Source organism: Vidua macroura, chromosome Z, assembly GCF_024509145.1.
Source record: "Vidua macroura isolate BioBank_ID:100142 chromosome Z, ASM2450914v1, whole genome shotgun sequence".
NCBI classification, from domain to species: domain Eukaryota; kingdom Metazoa; phylum Chordata; class Aves; order Passeriformes; family Viduidae; genus Vidua; species Vidua macroura.
This window is the reverse complement of record NC_071611.1, coordinates 18,694,603-18,715,449: the sequence shown is the minus strand read 5'-3', so window position 1 is coordinate 18,715,449 and position 20,847 is coordinate 18,694,603. Positions and strand designations below refer to the sequence as shown.

Genomic DNA, 20,847 nt, shown 5'->3' with positions numbered 1-20,847 from the left:
CTTCTAGATTGGAGAGGCAAGCAAGAAGTAAAAATGAGGTTTTTTACTGTCATAAAACACACCAAAATACTCTAGTTTCTACTTAATTTTGTCCAAAAAGCCCAAGATATTTTGTCAGCAACAGTGAAAGAGTTCCTCCTGGATTATGATGCTTTCATATACTTGTTTGAATATAATTTTCAGTTCAAGCAGGGATTTGGAGAACGTATTAAAACATTTAGTAGCTGTCTATCAGACAACTCTCTTTTAAAGACAGTTTATCTTTTTCCCTAGTCACAACACAGGGTTTCTAAGAAGTTCCTACTGGAATCCTGCAAAGGCATGGATTCAGGTTAAGATTTTTTTTACTAATACTTGTCTGACCACCTTTCATTCTAATTCTGTCCTTAGCTCACTTACTAGTGTGCTTGTACGTGACTAAACCAGCAATGACATCAGCTTGGGAGAAACGATCCACGACAACACCAGCTTTCCTCACTACCCCGTGATGGGGCTGGCGGGCCAGCATGAACATCAGTTCCATGTCATCGCTGTCCACATCTGTGGCATAAATGTACTCTGAGGAGAGGATTACTTCTTCACCCTCTAGGCAGTGGAGCACAGGAACAAGACCTGTTTGCATAACAGGTAGCTCATCATTCACAGGCAACACCTAATCAGAAAAATAATTTAAGATTTTCTTACTGTTCATTTCAGTGGAAGCCAGGTGTTTCAGTACACTGCTTTGCAGCTCAAACTAGCAGTTTGATGCCACTGTCAGAGTACACTGAGCTTTCTCTATGAGCAAAAAGAAACCAGCTGAATTAAGAATAAAAGACGTACGTAAACCAAACTAGATAATTATAGTTTAAGTACAAAGTGCAAGTCAAAGCTCCTCTTAAATTCGCCACATGAACCTGAAACCTAGGGTTGAAATGGAAGCCTAACATATCCATTATCCTCCTGTTTCCAAGGTAATGCAAGGACTTTCATAAGCCAAGCTTTGAACCATTTGCCTCCATACAGACAGCTGCTCTCAGAAACACTCAACACACTGACCTTGACCTGCAGGATGAACTCTACAAAATGGATACCATCTGTGGCTGCAAAGAAAACATCATCAGTGAGAGTCTCAGAGCCGTCATGACGATATCTGTGGAAAAAAAGATTTTAGAGCTACACAAATTTTTCACAGATAGAAAGAATCCGTGATTTCTGATCATGCCCTACAATGTGTATCCCTCCCAGTATAAAAAGCTGCTCCCTGTGTAAGGATGTACACCTATCACTGCTGATTCTGAATCAGAGTTTCTCCAAAGGGCTTTTGGGGTCTCCTACAAGAAGAAAACTCCCAAAGTAAACCATTTATAAGTCAGGAAAAAGGTTTCCCTAAGGATTTGTCATCTACATCCTGGATGCTTGTGAGGTGTTTACTAAACATGTATTTCAGGACTGTGGTAAATGCCTACTTTCTACCAGATGGAAAAAGAGCCAGGAAGCTCTAACCCTGCATGCGTGTGTCATGTCTTGTTCTTGCCACAAATAAAGAAGCAAAATTTTCTTCTCAACATTCCTTAATGTTAACAAAACTTTTCTTGTAAACAAACCAAGTTCAATACATACACAACTTCCTTAAAAGAAAAAAGCTGGCACCAGTGCCTTCTTCACAGGAAATGCATGGCTGAATATAGAATTTGCCTCCTCACCTGCATGGAGCAGCACTTTTATAGAGAAATCTATTTACAGCAGGCATGCTGATTCCCATTTCCTCAACAGCTCATTTCATGGTGACATTGCAATCTCAAGGTTCAGCCAGCAATCTTGTCCTGGAGCAGCTCTGCCAGAGCTATGGTGAGCATTGCTAGCCTCTGCACCTCTGCACTTCAGGCTTTAGCTCATTCAACTGAGAGCCTCAGCCACTGCAAAAGACAGCCACCACTCTTCTAACCTGACTGCCAGGGTACGCAGGTCCTCACAGGAAAGCCTGTCACCTCCATTCATGGGAACGTTATCCAGCTCCACTACCCCATGCTGTGGCTGCCTCTGCAGGAGCAGGAAGAGATGCTCTCGTTTCGTGTCTGTATCAGAGATGAGAATGTGTCCCTCTGTAATAGGGGTCATTCCACCCTCTTGCACTCTCACATGGGTTGTAAAAACCTGCAGGGAGGAGAAATGCTGAGCTTTCTGTGCTGCTGTACCTCTAAACACACACCAAACAGAGTTCTTCCCATTTGCTGTGCTATAAGGATGTATGACATATTAAGAAAAAATATTACAAAGGATATACTTCTTTCTGCTGTTTTAGAAAAAGCTAAGGAAATCACCAACAGTGGGCTATAATATATGCATCCTTATTCTCATTCCATTCCTGAAGTCTTCTGACCTCCATAGGCAATAAGCAACACAAAATATAGGAATGCAGTTTTGCTAACCAAGATGCAACATATATGTTTTTGTACAGATATAGAGATGCTAAAGGTCATCCTCAGCTTAGCACAAGAAATGACATTGCACACTCACCAGATTTTACTTTCTACTTCTATCCCAATGCAAGCTGTGTGCAAGACTCTGAAATCCTGATCCCATGGAAAATTCATTTTTTATCTCAGTAAAATCAGAACATTTCTCTGATTTTGTTTCTACCCAAAGCAATTTCCAAATCCTTCCTTCTCATGTTCCTACCCTAACCACCACCCTACCTCTGGGGCTTGATTGTCCACAGGAAGAATTGTAATATTGAAGCAGATCCCATGCAAAGTGCCTCCATGCTGATTGCTGACAGAAAAAATAAACTGGACTTGCTGAGGTTCAGGTCCGATGTCCTGCAGGGGTGGCATGTAAGCAACTTTCATATAGTTCACAGCATGCTACAAAAAGAGAAGAGGGGTGCATGTAAGAGGAGTTAATGGGGGTATCCGTAATTCATGACATTAGGGATCTTTATCATCCTGTCTTTAGGTGATATCCAGCCATCAAAATAAATTTTAGAAATTTTGCATGTACTCTTTAGCTACTAGCCATACCTTGATTAAATGCATCTTTAGGTACAAATTAGGTAAGTACAGGTTGGAGTACTCAAACCCGTAGCAAAAAATACAGATACGGTTTAGAAGCGATAGCAGAGGTGATGGCCTGAACTTCTTTATGGATCCCTTTCAAAATGCTGGTCCAAGGACCTTTTCTAACTGTGACTTTAAAATAAACAATTCATAAAAGCTAACACCTCCCATAGCAGCTGACATTTGCTCTCATTAGTATGAATAGTAACTGCATGACCTGTTTTGAATGGCAAGGACAGGCCTGTGATAGGAACATCAAAATCTTGTATCCAGATACCCATATTAGGCACATGGTTTAGGATCTGTAGGGTCAGAGCTCTCACTATGGTACTGCAATGATCATTATGCAGCTTTAACCATACAAGCAGGATATAAAACAGGACACTTTAGTGATAATTATTTGTCAAACTACAAAAGCATGAAAATGGAACTACAAAATCCTGAAAAAGTCTCTTCCAGCCTGTTCTATCATGGTCTACGTCTACTGGTGGAGACACTGAGATGAAGCAAAAAACTGTTCAAGATCTCATTTCCACATTTTGCATACTTTTTCATTCCTCTTTCATCATGTGAAGCCAAATTCAGCCTACCCAAGCTCCTGGTTTTTAGGACATATTGCAAAACTGAAACATTATAGAAATTTGTTTTTAAATCTGGTATTGGAATAGTAGAGTTTTGAGCTTCTTAAGCAGAGATTGTGATAGTACTGTTCCTCAGTTTTCACCTTTTGTTTTCCTGTCAAATAAAAGCTGCACACTTGTAACTTTTGAAAATTTTTTAGAACTCATTATGGTATCAGGTAACATAACACACCTGAGTAAATGACTGCAGTGCAAGAGCAGCAGGATCCTTGACCAGTCTGGGGATGGTGTCCACCATAAACAGCTTCCCAGCATCTAAGTAGCTACAAAAAATACGTATGTCACATCTTGGTTAGCAATACCAAAGAACAAGAAAAGTAGCTCAATCTTGCATTTCAAATTAGCTTCACACTTCCAAATGCATTGAAAGGAAAAATATTTTCCTTTCTTCCATCCTTGTTATCCATTTTAACATTACCACAAAAAACTGACCAAAAGAAATACTTTTCAGGATGATCATGAAAAATCATCTCATAAGCAAGCTCTGGAATTATTGCAAGTGTCTCTATACACCCCAGATACTATTTACACCACCTGCAAGTCTAGTCCATCACAGTTTTATTATTACTTGCACACCTGCATTTATCCTTAAGTGGAAAAATTAATTATTTCTAATTTCATGCATCTTATAAACTTTGAAATTAACCAGTTTCCAGCAACCCAGTAAAACAGCAGTAACCAGCAAACTGGATAACCATGTGGCTATTTGACTGATTAGGAAAACAGCCTTCTTCCCCAGCTACATAGTGATCCTTTGCTGCTTGAGGTCCAAGTTGAAAGTGTTGATCTTCAGCTTAAACCATGCAGTTTCTGGATTTAAAACTTTTCATTTAGCAAATTGTTGCTGATACTCTAATGAGATTACAGCACCAGTGATGTAAACTGCTACTGCACCCATTCATTCCATACCTCCCTTGTTCCCACAGTGTGTTTTGCCTGTTTTTGTGCTCCACATCTTCCTAGTCCACAATCAGGAGTGTCTGATACATATTCTTGAAAAAGCTGCAGCACCTCCTGGTCCCAGTTTGGGGCAGGCACAGGTAAGGCCCATTCTAACGGGAAAGGTGCTGTTGTGCTTGAGGCTGTACAGGATCCCACAAGTCAGTGTAAAATTCATATGAAACAAAAGTACAGGAAGTTTTTCACAAGATTTACTGCTTCTTATTTCTTGCTCAACTATGAATTACCTGGTTTTTATTACTCTGTCTATTACTCTGTTGCTTCAGGCTCTAGCTTACCCTTAATCATCAACAGGAGAGCTGCATCCAGCTATTGTCACCTGCACTTTCAACAAACAGAGGCTGCCACTGAGGCTGCTCCTCTTACATGGGTTATTCCCCTGTCCCATGTGAGAGGTATGTCAGGTTGCACCTACCCATGGGTGCAAGAGAAAAAAGGGGAAGTGGTTATGGTATATGTGAGCTCCCTGTCTTGCTCTTCCACATCTATGAAGTGGAGATGTTTCTTAGTTAGGTGAGAAATCTCAGTCTCCTTAACAAGCAGGTGACGGGTCACTCCTGGAGCTTCTCTGGGTAGCTGATCATCCACAGGGATAATGTGAACCATCATCACCTGGAATTGGGGAGACAGTAGAATCATCAGCCATTGCTCTCAGTAAGAGAGTGTCCCAAGTAGCTGTTTACCAACGTATGTGCAGATGTGGATCACTGGACTGTGAGATACAGGCTGTTGTGCCATATCATCAACACATGAGTAATGTAATTATATAACAGTTAAAGGCAAAGCTTTTGAATCTTAGAGGTTTCCCTTTAAATTAAATGCACAGTTAAATTCAGTATGTTGGGCTCTTGCATGAAAAAAAGTAGTCTATTCTCAGTTGACTTCAGGTGGGTTGTTTAATTTGTTTGTCCTGTAGCCAAATACGATTTGTTTTCAACATTTTGTTTTATAGCATAGGAAGAAGATTTTTCGATGAACTTGTCTCTATTCAGCCAAGAAGAGAATTATCCCATTGAAAGCAAGAACAAGAAATAGCCCTGAAGAACATTGTTTGTGATGATTACTGTCATCAGAAAAAAATCTATACCAGTTTTATTTGAAAGCCTGTCAGAACATGTAAGATATCATCCATTTGAAGAAAAAATTCAGGAGACTGCAAAGCTGCTTCCATTCTGTACCTGTGGCTCTGAGAGATTTGGAGGATCATGGCTATCACATAGCACAAACTCAAGGGAATCTTCAAACACTTCTCCTCCCAAATGATGATAATAAATCATTCCATTAAATAGATCCCTCTGAAGAAAACTGTTGACAGAATACCCTGTTGAAATGAAGAATTCATCTTCTATTGAACACTCCATGATTTTAATACTACATTGAAGTTATGCATTAGCTGTACAAGTAACTGGGGAAGTATAATGTCCTCTTTTTCACCCTAACTGGAACAAGTCCTTTGAAATATTCTCCCACTGTATTCCATGTTCTCTAAACATCACCATCAACTTCTTTTCAGTGTCACTTAAAGATCATTTTAAGAATGAAGCAACACAGCAAACAGGCTGAAAGCCCTGTTCAAAAGTCAGAAGAGAATTTGCAGGACTAGCAGCCTCTACAGCCTAGCACAGGAATTTCTGTGTTGTTACATGGAAGAAGAGTTTTCTCATCATTTAGCATAATTAGGATCATGTCTTAGCTCTGAGTTTGTCACAGATCCTTGCATGTAAACTAACTCCTGATTAGCCAAATACTTTTTACAGATTAAAGTACTGCAGGAAAATGGACTCAGAATGGAAAAATTACAGGATAAATTGTGTACACAGGGACAGTTATGCCAGTACAGAGACCAACATTAATTAGTACTGCATTTTTTAAAGGAAGGGACAAAGAAAGTGTGCTTTTGTGAATGTGCTTCATTACCTATCAAGTTTGGTCCTGGGTTCTTCAAGACTTCTCCAGCCTGTGGTGGTTTGGTAATATTGAATAGTATATAGTCATCACTGGAGTCCATGTCCGAAGCATGAAGCATGGAGCGCTGAATCAGGATTGTCTGTCCCTCGTGAACTTCAATGACCACATTGCTGATCAAAAATGGAGGGCTATCATCTTTAGGGAGGATATTTACTGGAAACTTGTGGCGAATACTGTGGGAGCCATCAAAAATTCTAAATACCACAAAGTCCTTAGTAGAATCACTGTCATCATGATGGTAGTGGACAACTCCAGCCTGAATGTCAGAGACGGTGAACATGAATCCTTTCCCTCCTGTCAAAACAGTGGAAGAAAACACATCAAAAATGTGTGGTTCAGCCCAGAAAAGTATCTTTCCACTAATATGAACATTATTGAGGGAGAGAGATGAACAACTATTACTAACTACAAAAATCAAATGTAACTTCACCTACCAAAAAAAAAAGTTTGTAAGAGTTGGAATAGCTGATAAGAATGCAAATTTTGTAACTGTGAGAGCAGAGAAAATCCTCCAAATGTCACTAAAGGTAACTGACTGAAGACATCAAGGATTTTTAACTGTGATTGTTTCCATTTTAATTTTAACCTCTACTTTCTTATCAGAACATTTTACAGGCATTTTAAGCATCAAAGAATATATTAAAAATATCTTTATAATTAAAGATCAGGATTTCATTTCAAGTAAAATATAATGATGTAGGGATTTTGGCATATTGAGGTTATGATCTGTAATAAGACAGTTTTATACCTCTGCTTCACCAGAAATGTTATGCATATAGAAAAATATTCAGGCAAGCTAAAGAATTCAAGAACTACAAGCTGGCACTAAAAAGGTATGATCTCCCCAGGGTCACTAAGTAAAGAAGCTAAGCATTCATCTAAGGTTTAAAAAAAAAAAAAAAGATAATTGCCAAAAATTGTGGTGATGTTTTCCTTAGTATGAGGAGAGACAGAAGAGAATAAGGCATAGTCACTGGAGATAAAATACCCACCTCTGACTGGTGCATGGTAGCCTGAGAAACCCTGAGATGCAGTAGCAAGGGCAGGACTGCCACCAGGAGATGGGCCCTGACTGGCTGCACAGTCTTCCTAACACTGTCTCTGTGGCTGAACCCACCTAGTACTGCTGACAACACACAGTTCCTCTCTGTAGCTTCGCAGGAGGATGATCTTGCAGATACTGAACTACTTGTCAGGAATTTCCAGGAGTTAAGTTTACTTCTGAATAGTTTCTATGTTTGCTCTATTCAAAACACCACCTTTCTTTTTCTTTAAATAGTTTCTCTATGTCTTTAGATTATGCATTTTACACGAATACATTCAACTATCAAAAAAACTCAGCATTGATAGTGGAAATATGTTCTCACCCTGCCAAGAGCAGAGTGATTTCCATTACATAACCTTTTTCTGATATGCTGGAGAGCAAAACTAGTAATATTGATAATGCAGAAGGCTAATGAGTTAGAAGTCTTATTTAATTTCAACTTTTTAAAATAAACCTTAAAGCTGCCAGTAACAACTTTATCCAAATGTTGTCTGTATTTGCCAACAAAACAAAATCACTTGATACTCCTTAACATCTGCAAGCAAAAAGGTAAGAACTGAAATCAAGTTTCTCAATGAAAGCATAGCTGATTTCTTTAAAATTTTGCCTTTGGAGTGTAAACATATGTTAGGAAATTAAAGGTTTAAATACTTAATTTCTTGACCATTCCTGTTTTAATACCCATGCCTAGCATGGTTGTAGCAGGGGAAGGTGGTCAGCAGAGGGAGCAGAACTGTTGTTTTATCATAGAGATTTTTCCAGTCTCTGCAGTTGAAATTACCTACCTCTGACTGACAGTCGCCCGTGCTGTAAGCCATCAACTGTGACCAAGCGAACATTTTGGATGTCATCGTTGTCTACAATTTGGAAGTGCTGCCATGTGATGGGTCGGGATTGCCCCTCTAGGAGGTTGAGGCCTGCAAAGAGCAGAGAGTTATGTCATTGTCAGCATTTAACTCTTCTAAAGGTGTTTCCAACCAGGGAAAAAACCCAGAATATTTAATTCTATCTATACATTTATGTGTGAAAGGCATTCCAGTGGAGGTTTAGATATTAGGGAAAATTTCTACACTGAAAGAGTAATTTAGCTTTGCAACAAGCTCCCCAGGGCAGTAGTGGAGTCGCTATCACTGGAAGTGCTCAAAAAACAAGCAGACACAGCACTTCATAATATAGTTTAGTGGGCATGATGACCTTCAGATGAAGAAAATTTTAGAGGTTCTTTTCAACCTTAACTTCTATAATGCTATTATTCTAAGGCCACCTAAAAGTATGATAACAGCTTCTGACATACTTGAATTTTTTTCATTGTCCTTAAGGAATCTTTTTCAGAGAAATAACCAATTCTGATGTTGCAGAATGCACCTAGTTTCACATTGTGCCCTGGGTGGGGGGGAAATATCTGGAGCCCCAGGCAAAGAACTATCAATGGGCCCTTTGTCTAAAAGAGGGCACGGGGCGTGGCTGCTCACCCAGAGACTGCAACAAGAACAAATATCACCAGTGAAACAAGTATACACAGATTGTGGGGGCATAAAAGTCAGGAATTCCTTTGTTCAGGGTCCATCCCTGGAGACACCCAGTTTGAGCTAATTTTGTGGTTTTGAACCACAGTTAAATTACATAGAGGAAACAGACAGCTAGGATTCTGATATGAGAAATCCAAATTGAGCCAGTAACAGAAAGATGTCTGTATGTATGTGTGTGGTGAGTGTAGGAAGTCAAGGAGGACATCCATCAGGTCACTGGAGCCACCTGCTGTGAATGGCTTCAGTCCTAGCAGTGAAAGTCTTGGGTAGTGCATTTGTGGCTCACAGAGAGGGATATCTGAACGGTAAGCAGGAAATTTCCTTGACATCTGGTTTCTAATTATCTGATAATCTAAGGAGGCACATTTCTGGACATTTGCACTTGAAATTCCACGATGTCTGAAACTGGGCATTTAGATTCTTTAGTGAGTCTGCAGTTAAAAACATACATTGATCTTCCTGTCAGAGGACAGTGTTCCTTCTTAATTAGATAGTCATTTCAGGTGAGTTTTCTCTGGAAGACATGAGGTACCTTCTTCTCAGCTCCTTCCCTTTTCTACCATAGGAAAACTGCACTTTCCCTGGTGTTAACTTCTAGACATGTTTGATCTTATATATTTTCCTTTTGATGATTAAATATCAATGCACTCCAGATGAGAGTCTCTGTTCCTTTTCCAGTGCAGGCATTATAAATATTTTTGAATTAGACCTAACCCTGTAAGGTTTCCAGGCTTTAAATGGCTGGTGGTATATCATGCCCTTTTCCTTAGATGTTAATTTTTGCACTTCCACTTTAAACAACACCAACAAGCCTTGGTCTTTCCCACATGCTACCCCACTCTTCCTATTCCATCATATATTTGCCCTTAATATTCATACTTTTTTATGTACAATTCATTCCCCAAGAAGATGCTGTATAAATAAATCACAGTTTTCCTGTAACTCCATTTTTCTTTATTTTTCATCCCAGTTAAGACATTAGATCTTATTCAAGTTGTGGTAACATGTTGCCTCCAAAATGGATATAGGGGAAAATAGATTACTTCTTCTTCAGTTTAAAGATCCATAGATTCCAGGTGTAAATCTGATTTTTAGAGCTTTGTCAAATATGTGTGTCAAAATGTTATTAATTCTGAAGCAAAATTAACTTAGCATGCGATCCCACCTGTATTCCATGAAACTCGAGGGGCATTTGTATCTGTTGTTCTGATAGAAAGATGCACAGTGATTGGTAAACTCCTTTCAAAGTAGAAGTCATGCACCTCAAACTCCACCTGTTGTGAAAACAGATAAACTGCTTATTGAAAATTGGAAACCAAGTGTACTCCAAAACACATATAGTGCATTCTCTCCCGAGATCTTACAGGCATCTGATAATAAACAAAATTTGATTTATTTTCTAAAAAGAATCATGCAAGTTATGCACAAAACTAAGTATCTGCCTTCTTTGCTTTTTGCAGTGAATTCTGTGAAACTTAGTTTGTAGCATGTGTAATTTTCCTTTTGGGGTACAGTTCAATCATCGGTTAATGTAGAGCTTTGTTTTAACTAGTAGTAATAAAAAGTGGAGGAGACATTTCCTGCTCTTTTAAGATGTGTAGGACCAGAAAGAGATATGACAGAAAATATATGCACTAGTACAGAAAAAATAAAATTAAAAAAAAAATCAAACTCTTGAGTTTTCAGGCTCCAGAACTGTCAAATTTTTGAACCTGCAATCAGACAATGCTGAAAGCAGAACAGAGATGAGGCATTTAAGGAGCAGATGTTTTTGGTAGAATGTCTGGTCCTCACATTAAGGAAACAGGGAAAGACAGTTCCTGTGACAGCCAAGGGAAGAAAAAAGTGAGACTAGTCTTGTCAACATCAATTGCCAGTTTCTGTTGCTGTTGCTCTGCTTTCCAGGCAACCATGGTCTTTCCCACTTACCTTGCTCAGCTTACCTTGCTCTGATTTCCTGTTTATTCAGTTTTATTACTTTAGTACCAACCATTTTGCTTGGATTGGATAATTCCTTAAGTAACTTATTAGATAGTTATTTCATAACTTACTCAAGAACCTGCAGACAGAAGCCTGGTCTCATTCATCATTTGCATCATGCTCTCTGTGTTAGTGACATGCTTTTACTACTCCCAGCAGGAACTGTTGGGAGCCCCTTTTTGTTATCCCTAAACCACCATTATCACAGCAGGTAGGCTGTAAGGCCAAAGAGCAATCCTGGTCTATCTTTCATGACTTTAAATATGTCACCTTTAAATAGGTCACAGGGATCAGTAAAATCATGCAGGGATAAGAGCTGTGTGTAAAAGGCACCACTGATCTTTCCAAAGACTCTTGGGTAGATGTACAAGCGCTGTTATTTCACTATTCCTCTTACTAAAAATAAAAACCTGTTTAGATATTTCTCAGTCAGAGAGGATAAAAGGTTTTCAGTACAAAGAAATTCTTATGAAGTGAGCAATAAACATCTATTTTGTGATAGTTAAGACGACGTGTCATAGGAGAAAGTGGTAAAAGATTTTGCCTCTGCTCCTGTATTGCATATAGTTTTGAAAACCTTTTTTCCCTGAAAAATATCCATTACATACAATTGCATTTATTTCCATTTTACTTAATCTTAAGGAGGTGAAAACTAGCAAATGTTCACACATCCCACTGTTACCTCATAATTCCTCCTCTCTGTGTGGCTGTTATTTGGAGGCTGATAAGCAATGAGCATGTCACTGAGATCCTTCCATGTGAAGGAGCCAATAGGTTTTGTGTGGTCAGAGAGGTGAGTGATAAAGCCTTGTGGAGGTGGCTTGGTAATGTTGAATATAAGCAGGGACTTTGGAGTTTCATTGTCTTCAGCATCAATGGTTGTGGTTGTAATAGGGGTTAAAATAAATTGATCTACTTCCAGGATGAACTTTGCTATTGGGGCAGCTTTGGGTATTTGGTTGGGAACAGCACCTCTAATCTGAACAGGCAGCCATGCATACTCCGTCTACAACAGGAAAAAATGAGACAACAGAAAAGGCAAAGTAAAGTGAAAAAATAAATCAAATTTCTTCTAGCTTCACATAGAAAATCAGGGTACATGTTAAAGCAATAATTAATTTTAAAAGAAAAACTGAAATATTTTAATTAGAAAATGCCTAGACTAAATATTGAGACTCCATGAATATGACTTTCAGGTTATGACTTACTTAATTTGATGTGAGTTTAATGAATAACTTTATCTGACAGAAACATGCACAAGCTATTAATTATTATTAACTGAATATGTTCACAGAGCTCTTAACTTATAATTATTGTGTATGCTGAAGTCAGTGCAGATCACGCTGTATAAAAGTTGTGGAATTATGCCAGAATTAATTCTTCTCGCAGGATAAACTATTTATGTCTGACAATAAGCAGCCAGAGGTGTTTCTCTGTGGCCATAATGGTCTAATCATAGAGGCATGGAGATAATGCCTTTCATTAGCTTAGCTGGTAAATTTCTAAGAACTGAAACAATTTACAGACTCCCTATCTCTCTTCAAATGTGACAAGGAGTAAAAAAATTATTACAAAAGAAACAACAAAGACAAAAACCACAGGATGACAATCAGACATTATAAACTTGCATAAAAACCTACCTTGTGCAGAGTTTTGCTTCTGCTGTCTGAGAGATCCAACCTCACAGGAATATAATCAGTGTCAGGTGAGGGGGGGTCAAGGTGTCGATACTGAATTCCCATCCTCAGAAATTCTTCACAACTCATCCTTTTGTTGTTAATGTCTCCTAGGCCCAGTGTACAGCTCCCATTTCTGCACTGTGGGCCCAGGCTGTGCTCTGTAACCCAAAAGCAATAGTGAAAGTTACCAGAGCAGAAACCACCATGGGGAACCTGCCCATGTAGCTAAAGTAACCGTGAGAGAGACGGTGTGATGAGAAGTAGGGCTCCTTTCCTGACTTAATTTCTCCTAGAGGATTTTGTTTTCATCTGGTGTCTTCCAAACCCATCCTACCTTGGTGTTTTGGTTAGGTGCTGCCTCCAGCAACTACTTGTGCTGTTTCTACTGAGTCTTGGCACACACAAAGCTGTCACATTGGCCCACATATCTATGGGCCAGAAACAGAATACAGTCAAGGAATTATTGACTCAGGTCTGTGATCTGCAGGGTGCCTCACAAAAACTTCATGTCCCTTTCATGCCCACAATAGCTCAAGCTGTTCATTAAACTTCACACGACCCACTGTTACACAGCACATCTGAAACAACCCACTGCTGCAGACTTAATCTGCTGCATCTCTTTGGAGGTGCTAATGCAAACAACAAAAGCACATCATACTAGTGCCAGGGAAGAAGCTCCTTGACTGATCTCCGCGAAACTGCCCTTGCTGCACTTTCCTGTAGATAAGCTGGCCGTGAGCAGGCAGGTGAGTTTCTGAAGAGATTATGGAAATGGTGCAATCCAGGTTTATCTTCCTGTCATAATCAAAGGTGACGACGTTCTTGTCAATCACCCTAGACAGACCGTAGTATTTGGGGACCTCCAAAGCATGGGAGCGCATTTTTATGATGTTACAGTCTGGCTCAAGTAGCTGCACACGAAAGGTGAATGTTTCTACAAACGTTTCCGTTTCTGTAAACCTGCAAGGGACAGAAGAATATTAGTTATGCTTCATGCCATCTTCTGTTGCTTTGTGATTTGGGCATTGTCGTCATCTTCAAAATGGTATTGCTCGAACTGATTTCTTTCATGTGTTCAAGCCTTGAATCACCATAATCTAGATCCTGCTGCCCAAATTCCCTTACTTATAACAGTGTGTGTGTGAAGGAAGAGATTACTTTCTATGTGTATATGAGAGTGTCTGTCCCTATCAGCAGGACAGCAGAGAACATGCAGTACTCTGAAAGTGCTATTGCCACTTTCTATAGCATAATGAAAAATCACTGGTTTTGTGTAATAAGCCAGCAATACATAATACATGTTAAATGAGCATATCTGCAATACATAATGAGAAATATTTCTGTAAACAGATGGTCACTTCTTGACTAATGATGCAGCTACTGAATCTAAGTAGTTACAACATGTACAGCAGAACATGTTTTAACTGTAAAAAATGGACTGCTTACTCTTCCTAAGGTCATCTGTGCTCCTGGTAACAGTGAAGTGCGATCTGCTGCTGATGCTTACCTGTACAGCCTAAGCATGACCATGTCTTCATCTAAAATTGGACATCCATTGTGGGTATATTTGACTTCATTAGGAAGGAAGTGACAGTCAAAAACCTATGAAGGAGAAATAATAGACTGGCACCACATTGCCAAAGATGTTAATTTCACAGTCCCTGTTCCACTTCTCTCTGAGTGCCTGGAATACATCCAACTGACAAAGTGTTTAATATGTAGTTCATTTTTATGAATAGGTATTCACCTGTACTGTAATCTCCCAGTGAGAGTTAGAGTAACCACTTAACATGGGGCTGCCTGCACTCCACAATTAGAAGGGCAAAGGTCATATGTGATTGTTTCAGACTGCCAAGTCCCTCCCCAGTACAACAAATAATTTGACCTCACCTTCTTTACCACTGCAGCCTGTGGAGTGAAGGGTGTAGATATATCCAGCAGTACATACAACTGCAGTGGTACTGAAAAGCCAGCAGTTCCAGCATTATAATTTGTGATTTATTGACTTTTAAACTTGCCCATGACAATAGCTTGATTATATAGTAAATCTTGCTTTATGTCCACTACAATTATACCACAAAAGTATGACCCAGTGAATTTTCTGTTAGAAACTTCGCTAACTTAGAGTTGCTCCCATTTTTTGTGATACTGACTTTGTACCAGTATCTCTTTTCTAGATCAGACATCATTTATGTGCCATACAAACATCCAGCCCCAAAATCAGTGTAATCCACAGCACAAAAGCAAGCAGATACCTATGTTTTCCTACTAGCTAATTCAAAACAGACTAATTCTTACAACATACCTGATTCAGTCAAAATTTGTGAGTCTGTCTGGCCATAGTTTAACCATCTAAAGCAGACACTTCTTTCGGGCAGATTGATTTATTTAATGGCTGGTTGGCTTGTGAAAGCAAGGCAATGAGGAAACATGCCTGACACAAATAGAAAAAAGATTGCTTTGACACACTGGTTCTTTGGAAAAGGGATTTGGATTCTGAGGAATACAATTTTCATGTTCTCAAATACTGCAACTGGCAAGACTGACAATTTATAATTCCCATGCAGTATTGTTTCTTTACAGAAACACTGGCTGAAAGCTCCTAGCATTGATAAGACTATGTCTATGTTAACCTTGTGATAACAGGGAATCCCTACGCAGTCCATGGAGGATGGAAGATGCTCATGTTTCACATCTACAGAGAGAAAAGGCATATTCTAGCCAGCAAGAAACCAAAATCACTGCATTTCCTAAGCATTTCACCGTGAATCTAAATGTAGTTTTCATTGCATTTTTCCAGGGCAGTATTCACAAATGGTTATATGGACTTCCACAGACTAAAGAGAAATCTGTTCAACACTCACTAACAGACATAATGAGACCATAACTAATAGCAATTAATATATGTATATGGCTGACTGATTAGCCACTTTTTTTTTCAAAAAAAGAAGAGGTAATTTCTTAATGACAGTAATTTTTTAAAATATGACAAAAGAATAATGAAAATTAAGTGCCTTGCATGAATTGTCATTTCCCCAACACTTTAGATGATGGTGAAATGACTGAGGGACTTCAGTAAAGTTCTAAAATTTTGACTGAAAGTGTAGCTCATAGAGAAAATGTTTGGATGCTCTGACTTTCAGTGTAAAATTGATGTAATAATTTAATTCTAATATAATTGTTAATATATATTTAACTGAAGAACCTCATGACCATCTTGTGGATTGACATTAAAGGTTTTAAGAATTATTGAACTTTATTTCTTTCTCACGATTACACAGAATAGAACTTACATTCTTCTACAATGGAAGAATAGTTAGAGTGTCTCAGTTTTCATTATTAGTGAAGGGGTCTACTTCCACTGAAGCCATTCTCAGGTGCTCAAGCAATGTGATAATTTTTCTATATTCCAAGCAGTTTTAAAATTAATTTATTGTCTGCTTCTAGCTTTCATCAAGATGTGCATTGTACAAAGTCTTTCCTTTATTTGGTTATTTTGGGGTTTTTTTTAAGTGATGAGATAGTTCATTTTTAAACATATATACGTGGATTAACCTCTTGGAATAATCTGTGGTGTTATGGAAAGCATACTTGGTTTTATTTGTTGGGACTGCATAGAAAGGAAGGACAAGAACAATATGCGGAAAACAAAATTACTCTCATATGATGAAGTTTTGACTATGTTCTGGCTGTTCTGTTGTGCATTATTTTTAAATGCCATAGAAATATGTGCTCTGCTTTTTTTTTCAAACAAAATCAAAAAATATCTTTGTCTTTTCTATGTCTTTTTCTTACTTAATGTCCCTTCTTTCTTAGTACAAACTAACATAAAGGAACATGATATTTAAGTAATAAATTGGATTACTTATGTGATAGTCTACAAAAACAGAAAATAAAATTAAGTAGTAATGTGGTATGCTATCTTAAAGAAAATAAATAAGTATATTTTATACAAAATCCACTCATATTGTAGCTTCAGAAATTTAATGTTGTACACTGAAAGTAAGATTCTTCAGTGATGTAAATCAGTGTAGAGCCCTCAGAGTCAATAGGATTTTGGTTACATAAGGGTGTTGTGGGGGACAAGGCCAAAGGGATTACAGAAGTCCAGATAAAAGACATCCGAGCCCTTCCCTTGCCCACTGATGGAGTCACTCCATCACAGAAAGCCAATGGGTTGATCAGGCAGGATTTGCCCTTGGTGCAGCCATGCTGGCTGTCTCAAATCAGCTCCTTGTCCTCCATGTGCCTTAGCACAGCTTCTAGGAGGATCCGTTCCATGATTTTCCCAGGCACAGAGAAGAGGCTGACAGGTCAATAATTCCCAGGAAATATCTACCCTTTTAAAGGATGGGTACTGTATGTCCCTTTTCCAGTCTGGAAACTGGGATTTCACCTGAGCGCCATGACTTTTCAAATATCATGGAATAGCTACATCAACCAGTTCCCTAAGGACTCTGGGATGCATCTCATTGGGTCCAATCATATCAAAGAATTAATGTCCCTATTTTTAAGACATCATTAGTTCCACATCTTAATTGGTAACAAGATATTGGAAAATTTAGAGTGTTTCCACAAAGATTTGTCACCACTGACGGACAGTCAGTTTATATGTGTATAGAGACACAATCTGCTTTGCAGAAAGAAACATCTGGTTTATGTTTCCTGATATGTTTTCCTTTTGTATGAACAGGCAACTCTAATTGTCTATCAATTCACTGAGTAAGACAAAGGAAATCTAAATATTTTCCTAATTACTGTTGAGCTTTGGATTTTTCCACTTCAACTGCTTTTCAATTACAATTTATAATTAAATTGTCATACATTCCTAGAACATTACTCAATTTAATGGAAGTAAACCAGATTATACTAGAGATGTTTTCTGGCTGCAGAATTTCCTGTAGAAAGCTCATGAGTGGCACAAGGAGATATGGACTCTGGCACCTTTTTTCAGGAATGCTGAAAGCTCAGGCACCACTAGCAGGCACAGCCTTTGTCCAGCCTGGTGCCCTAGGGCCACCTGCCCAGCAGAGTTCTTCCCTCTACATGTGTGCCTGCAGCTTTCACACTCAACTGCCTGGGCACATATTCAGGACCATGAAAGAACAGGTGCTTAACAGAAGTGGGGCTCAGAGAGGGGAGGTAGTTTGGAAAAGAAAGTGCAGTGAATGCACATCTCCTGGGATCTCTTGAAAAGGGCCTCTAGCTATGTGCTTCAAACATGCTGGGTTACACAGGACAAAGTGGCTATTTCAAAACACCTTGGTCCTGCTGCACATAGAAGCTGAGGCAGAAATTAAAGGCAAAATTACTCCTCAGACAGACAGATTGCCTACAGAAGACGTTCACCATAGGCCTCACATGTAAGTCCCTCTTTTCCTCCTCTCCTGAAAAATTTCTTTACTGAAAGGTTGGTCAGGCATTAAAACAGGTTCACCAAGGAAATGGTGGAATCACCATACTTGGAAACATTCAAAAATTATATATAGGTAGATCTTAGGGACATGGTTTGTAGAGCACCTGGCAGTGCTGGGTTAATGGTTAGACTCAGTGTTCTTCAAGGTTTTTCAGCCTTAATGATTCTATGTTTGTATGAGTCAAGGGCCAACCTATACTGGGAAAGTAGAGGTGGAGCACTGTGGTCAGTGTCCCTGTGCTGGCAGAAAACAAGCCCTGGATAGTTTCAGCAGACGCACTACACTACTTAAGGCCAGTCTCTAAAGATCACACATTGTCCTGTCCATCACCTTCTGTTTTCCCTGGTATTCCTCTGCTCCTTAGGAGTGCTGATTCAGCTGAAGTACTTTTCAGTGGTTTGCAAAAATAATACTGATGACCAAGCCCGAAGTTTTGAAAAATCTATTGAGATTGGTGGTTCTTCAACTATCTTCACAGAACCCACCAAAAACCCTGCAAAGGAGGTTAAAATCGATATTCATATACAATCAATGAAAATATATGCTGTGACCAGAATTTTTCAAACACCAAAATCTGCTTGCTTATGAACCATTAAAACCATTTATCTCCTGTCTATAACATTACATCTTCATGACAACTGTGTTCAACTCCTTCCTGCTATAACTCAGGTGGGCAATTTGTAAAGCAGATGAGTAGCCAAATGGTAATATGTGAAATATATTTCATTATTCCTACAAGCTCAATATTTGAACAGAAAACAGGGGAGTTTTAATGTATTTGCCATCTGCTAACAATTTGGCTGTTGCTGAGCAGAACAAATAATGCTGCACACAATGTGCTTATTGTATGTGATTATTTTTTTCTTAATTGCTCCTTAAGTAGTGGCTCCATGACTAAAATTCAAAATGCTGTACTGGGCTATGCATTATTCAAGGGGCACTAGTTACCCTCATGGGAGAAAAATAAGCAGCTGAGAGACTAGAGGATATTTCCTAACTGGAAGTTTTGGAACTTTGGAACTGGAAATATCCATTCTTCACTTGTGAAAGGAGACTCTGACCACATTCCTGTGCAGTTGTGCTACTGACCTCAGCTTTTGGATTTCAGGGTTGAAGTTCTCTTCCAGCTACCTACTTAAGCAAAAGGCTGAATCCCACACACCATTCAGTTCATACCTTTTAGTCACTACCCAAAGAAGAACAAAAATCAATCAAGCAACTCCTTTTAGTTTTTCCCAGGCCTGCACACACTAACACTCAAGGCAGCAAAATAGAGCCAAATACCTGTGGAGTAAGTTTCCCAACCCTCTGTGTTACTGGTTCATTGATCACTTCCACTTTGCAGACATCTTTCTCTCTGGGAATGGAAAAGTTGAGGTCTTCTTCTGACAGAAAGACAGACTGTCCCTTCATCACTTTCACCCCAAGGTTCACACTAATAAAGGAGGAGCACACAACTCTTAACATGACAGGCAACAGTAGAAACAGCCAGCTTTTCTCAAAGGGCTTCATATTATAAGGGAGTGCCAGTCTTTTTCACCAGTGAAAAAATTTCTTAACAAAAGGAGTCTTCTTCCTCCACCAGCAGAGTTTCACCATGTAATGAAGGCATTATTAGTCACAGATAAAAAATGTATGACATGTTTATTTTAATAGGCTCTCCTTGACTGAAATTTGGGCAGTTATTGGGCAGATATTTTCAAAATATCCTTAGGTTTTTATAAAATCCATTGATCAGGCCTGACAAGATGATGAATGTGTTCTCAGAGTCCTTTAAAGGTTTGTTAATCCTGAAAAAAAACAAGAGAAAGAAAGTTGCTATAAGGCATTGGGCAACTATAGGGATAAAAACAAAACAACTAACACATATAAAATACTTCCACCATTTCTGACAAATGCAGCTCATTTCAATACCATTCAGTGCACACATGATCAGAAAATAGAAGACAACCCCAAAGTCTAAGAAAAATTTAATGGAAATAATGAAGACAAGATAATATGGAAAATAAATTACACAAGTTTCTCATGCCCCTAATTACAGTGAATCTTCATCTTTCGTGTTTATAACCTCATAAGAAAAGATTTTTTTTTCTGACATTAAACAAGCACTATTGAAATCCTTTTAAAAGCCTAATTTCCACAATCCTCCAAAGTAACTGAAGTTACAGCCCAAAGAATAGGAAGTGATATTGATTTAATTAAATTTGAGAAGATCATAAGAATTCCAAGACAGTAAAGTATCAACATTCCTTTAGTTTTTATAAATTTTTAATGCCCTGACTACTTATTTGCCACAACTTTACAACCAACAGTGAAGTTTCCTGAAAGTGAATTAAAAAACAAATCCTTGTATGTCTTTGTTTTCTTTGTTGTTAATAGGTAAGTGTTCACTCCAGTGTTTCTGGCAGAATGACTTTCTGAGCAGCCTGTAACTGAATGCACATATCCACCCAGTTTTAAATTTCACTGAAAAATAACTGGCGGTTCAGAACCTCTGTAAAATTATTCACTTCCAAAAGTTAAACAAGACAGATCCACTCACTTTATCCCATATTTAAGATTGAAGACAATGAGTCTCACATACATGTAC

The 20,847-nt window shown here is 38.6% G+C and overlaps 1 protein-coding gene across 1 annotated transcript in view; it reads right to left on the bottom strand.

Moving 5' to 3' along the window:
• FREM1 (FRAS1 related extracellular matrix 1) overlaps nucleotides 1–19,769 on the bottom strand; it is a 57,640-nt gene extending 37,871 nt beyond the window's left edge. Inside the window, exons 1-15 of the mRNA XM_054003898.1 lie at nucleotides 19,542–19,769; nucleotides 14,348–14,442; nucleotides 13,499–13,800; nucleotides 12,802–12,998; nucleotides 11,844–12,167; nucleotides 10,347–10,455; nucleotides 8,438–8,569; nucleotides 6,557–6,901; nucleotides 5,818–5,960; nucleotides 5,055–5,251; nucleotides 3,852–3,942; nucleotides 2,679–2,846; nucleotides 1,928–2,136; nucleotides 1,039–1,132; nucleotides 400–652 (exon numbers count right to left, since the gene is read on the bottom strand). Of these exons, the coding sequence (XP_053859873.1) occupies nucleotides 400–652; nucleotides 1,039–1,132; nucleotides 1,928–2,136; nucleotides 2,679–2,846; nucleotides 3,852–3,942; nucleotides 5,055–5,251; nucleotides 5,818–5,960; nucleotides 6,557–6,901; nucleotides 8,438–8,569; nucleotides 10,347–10,455; nucleotides 11,844–12,167; nucleotides 12,802–12,998; nucleotides 13,499–13,800; nucleotides 14,348–14,442; nucleotides 19,542–19,769 (2,887 nt within the window). The remainder of the gene's footprint in view (nucleotides 1–399; nucleotides 653–1,038; nucleotides 1,133–1,927; nucleotides 2,137–2,678; nucleotides 2,847–3,851; nucleotides 3,943–5,054; nucleotides 5,252–5,817; nucleotides 5,961–6,556; nucleotides 6,902–8,437; nucleotides 8,570–10,346; nucleotides 10,456–11,843; nucleotides 12,168–12,801; nucleotides 12,999–13,498; nucleotides 13,801–14,347; nucleotides 14,443–19,541) is intronic.
• Nucleotides 19,770–20,847: the final 1,078 nt, after the last annotated feature.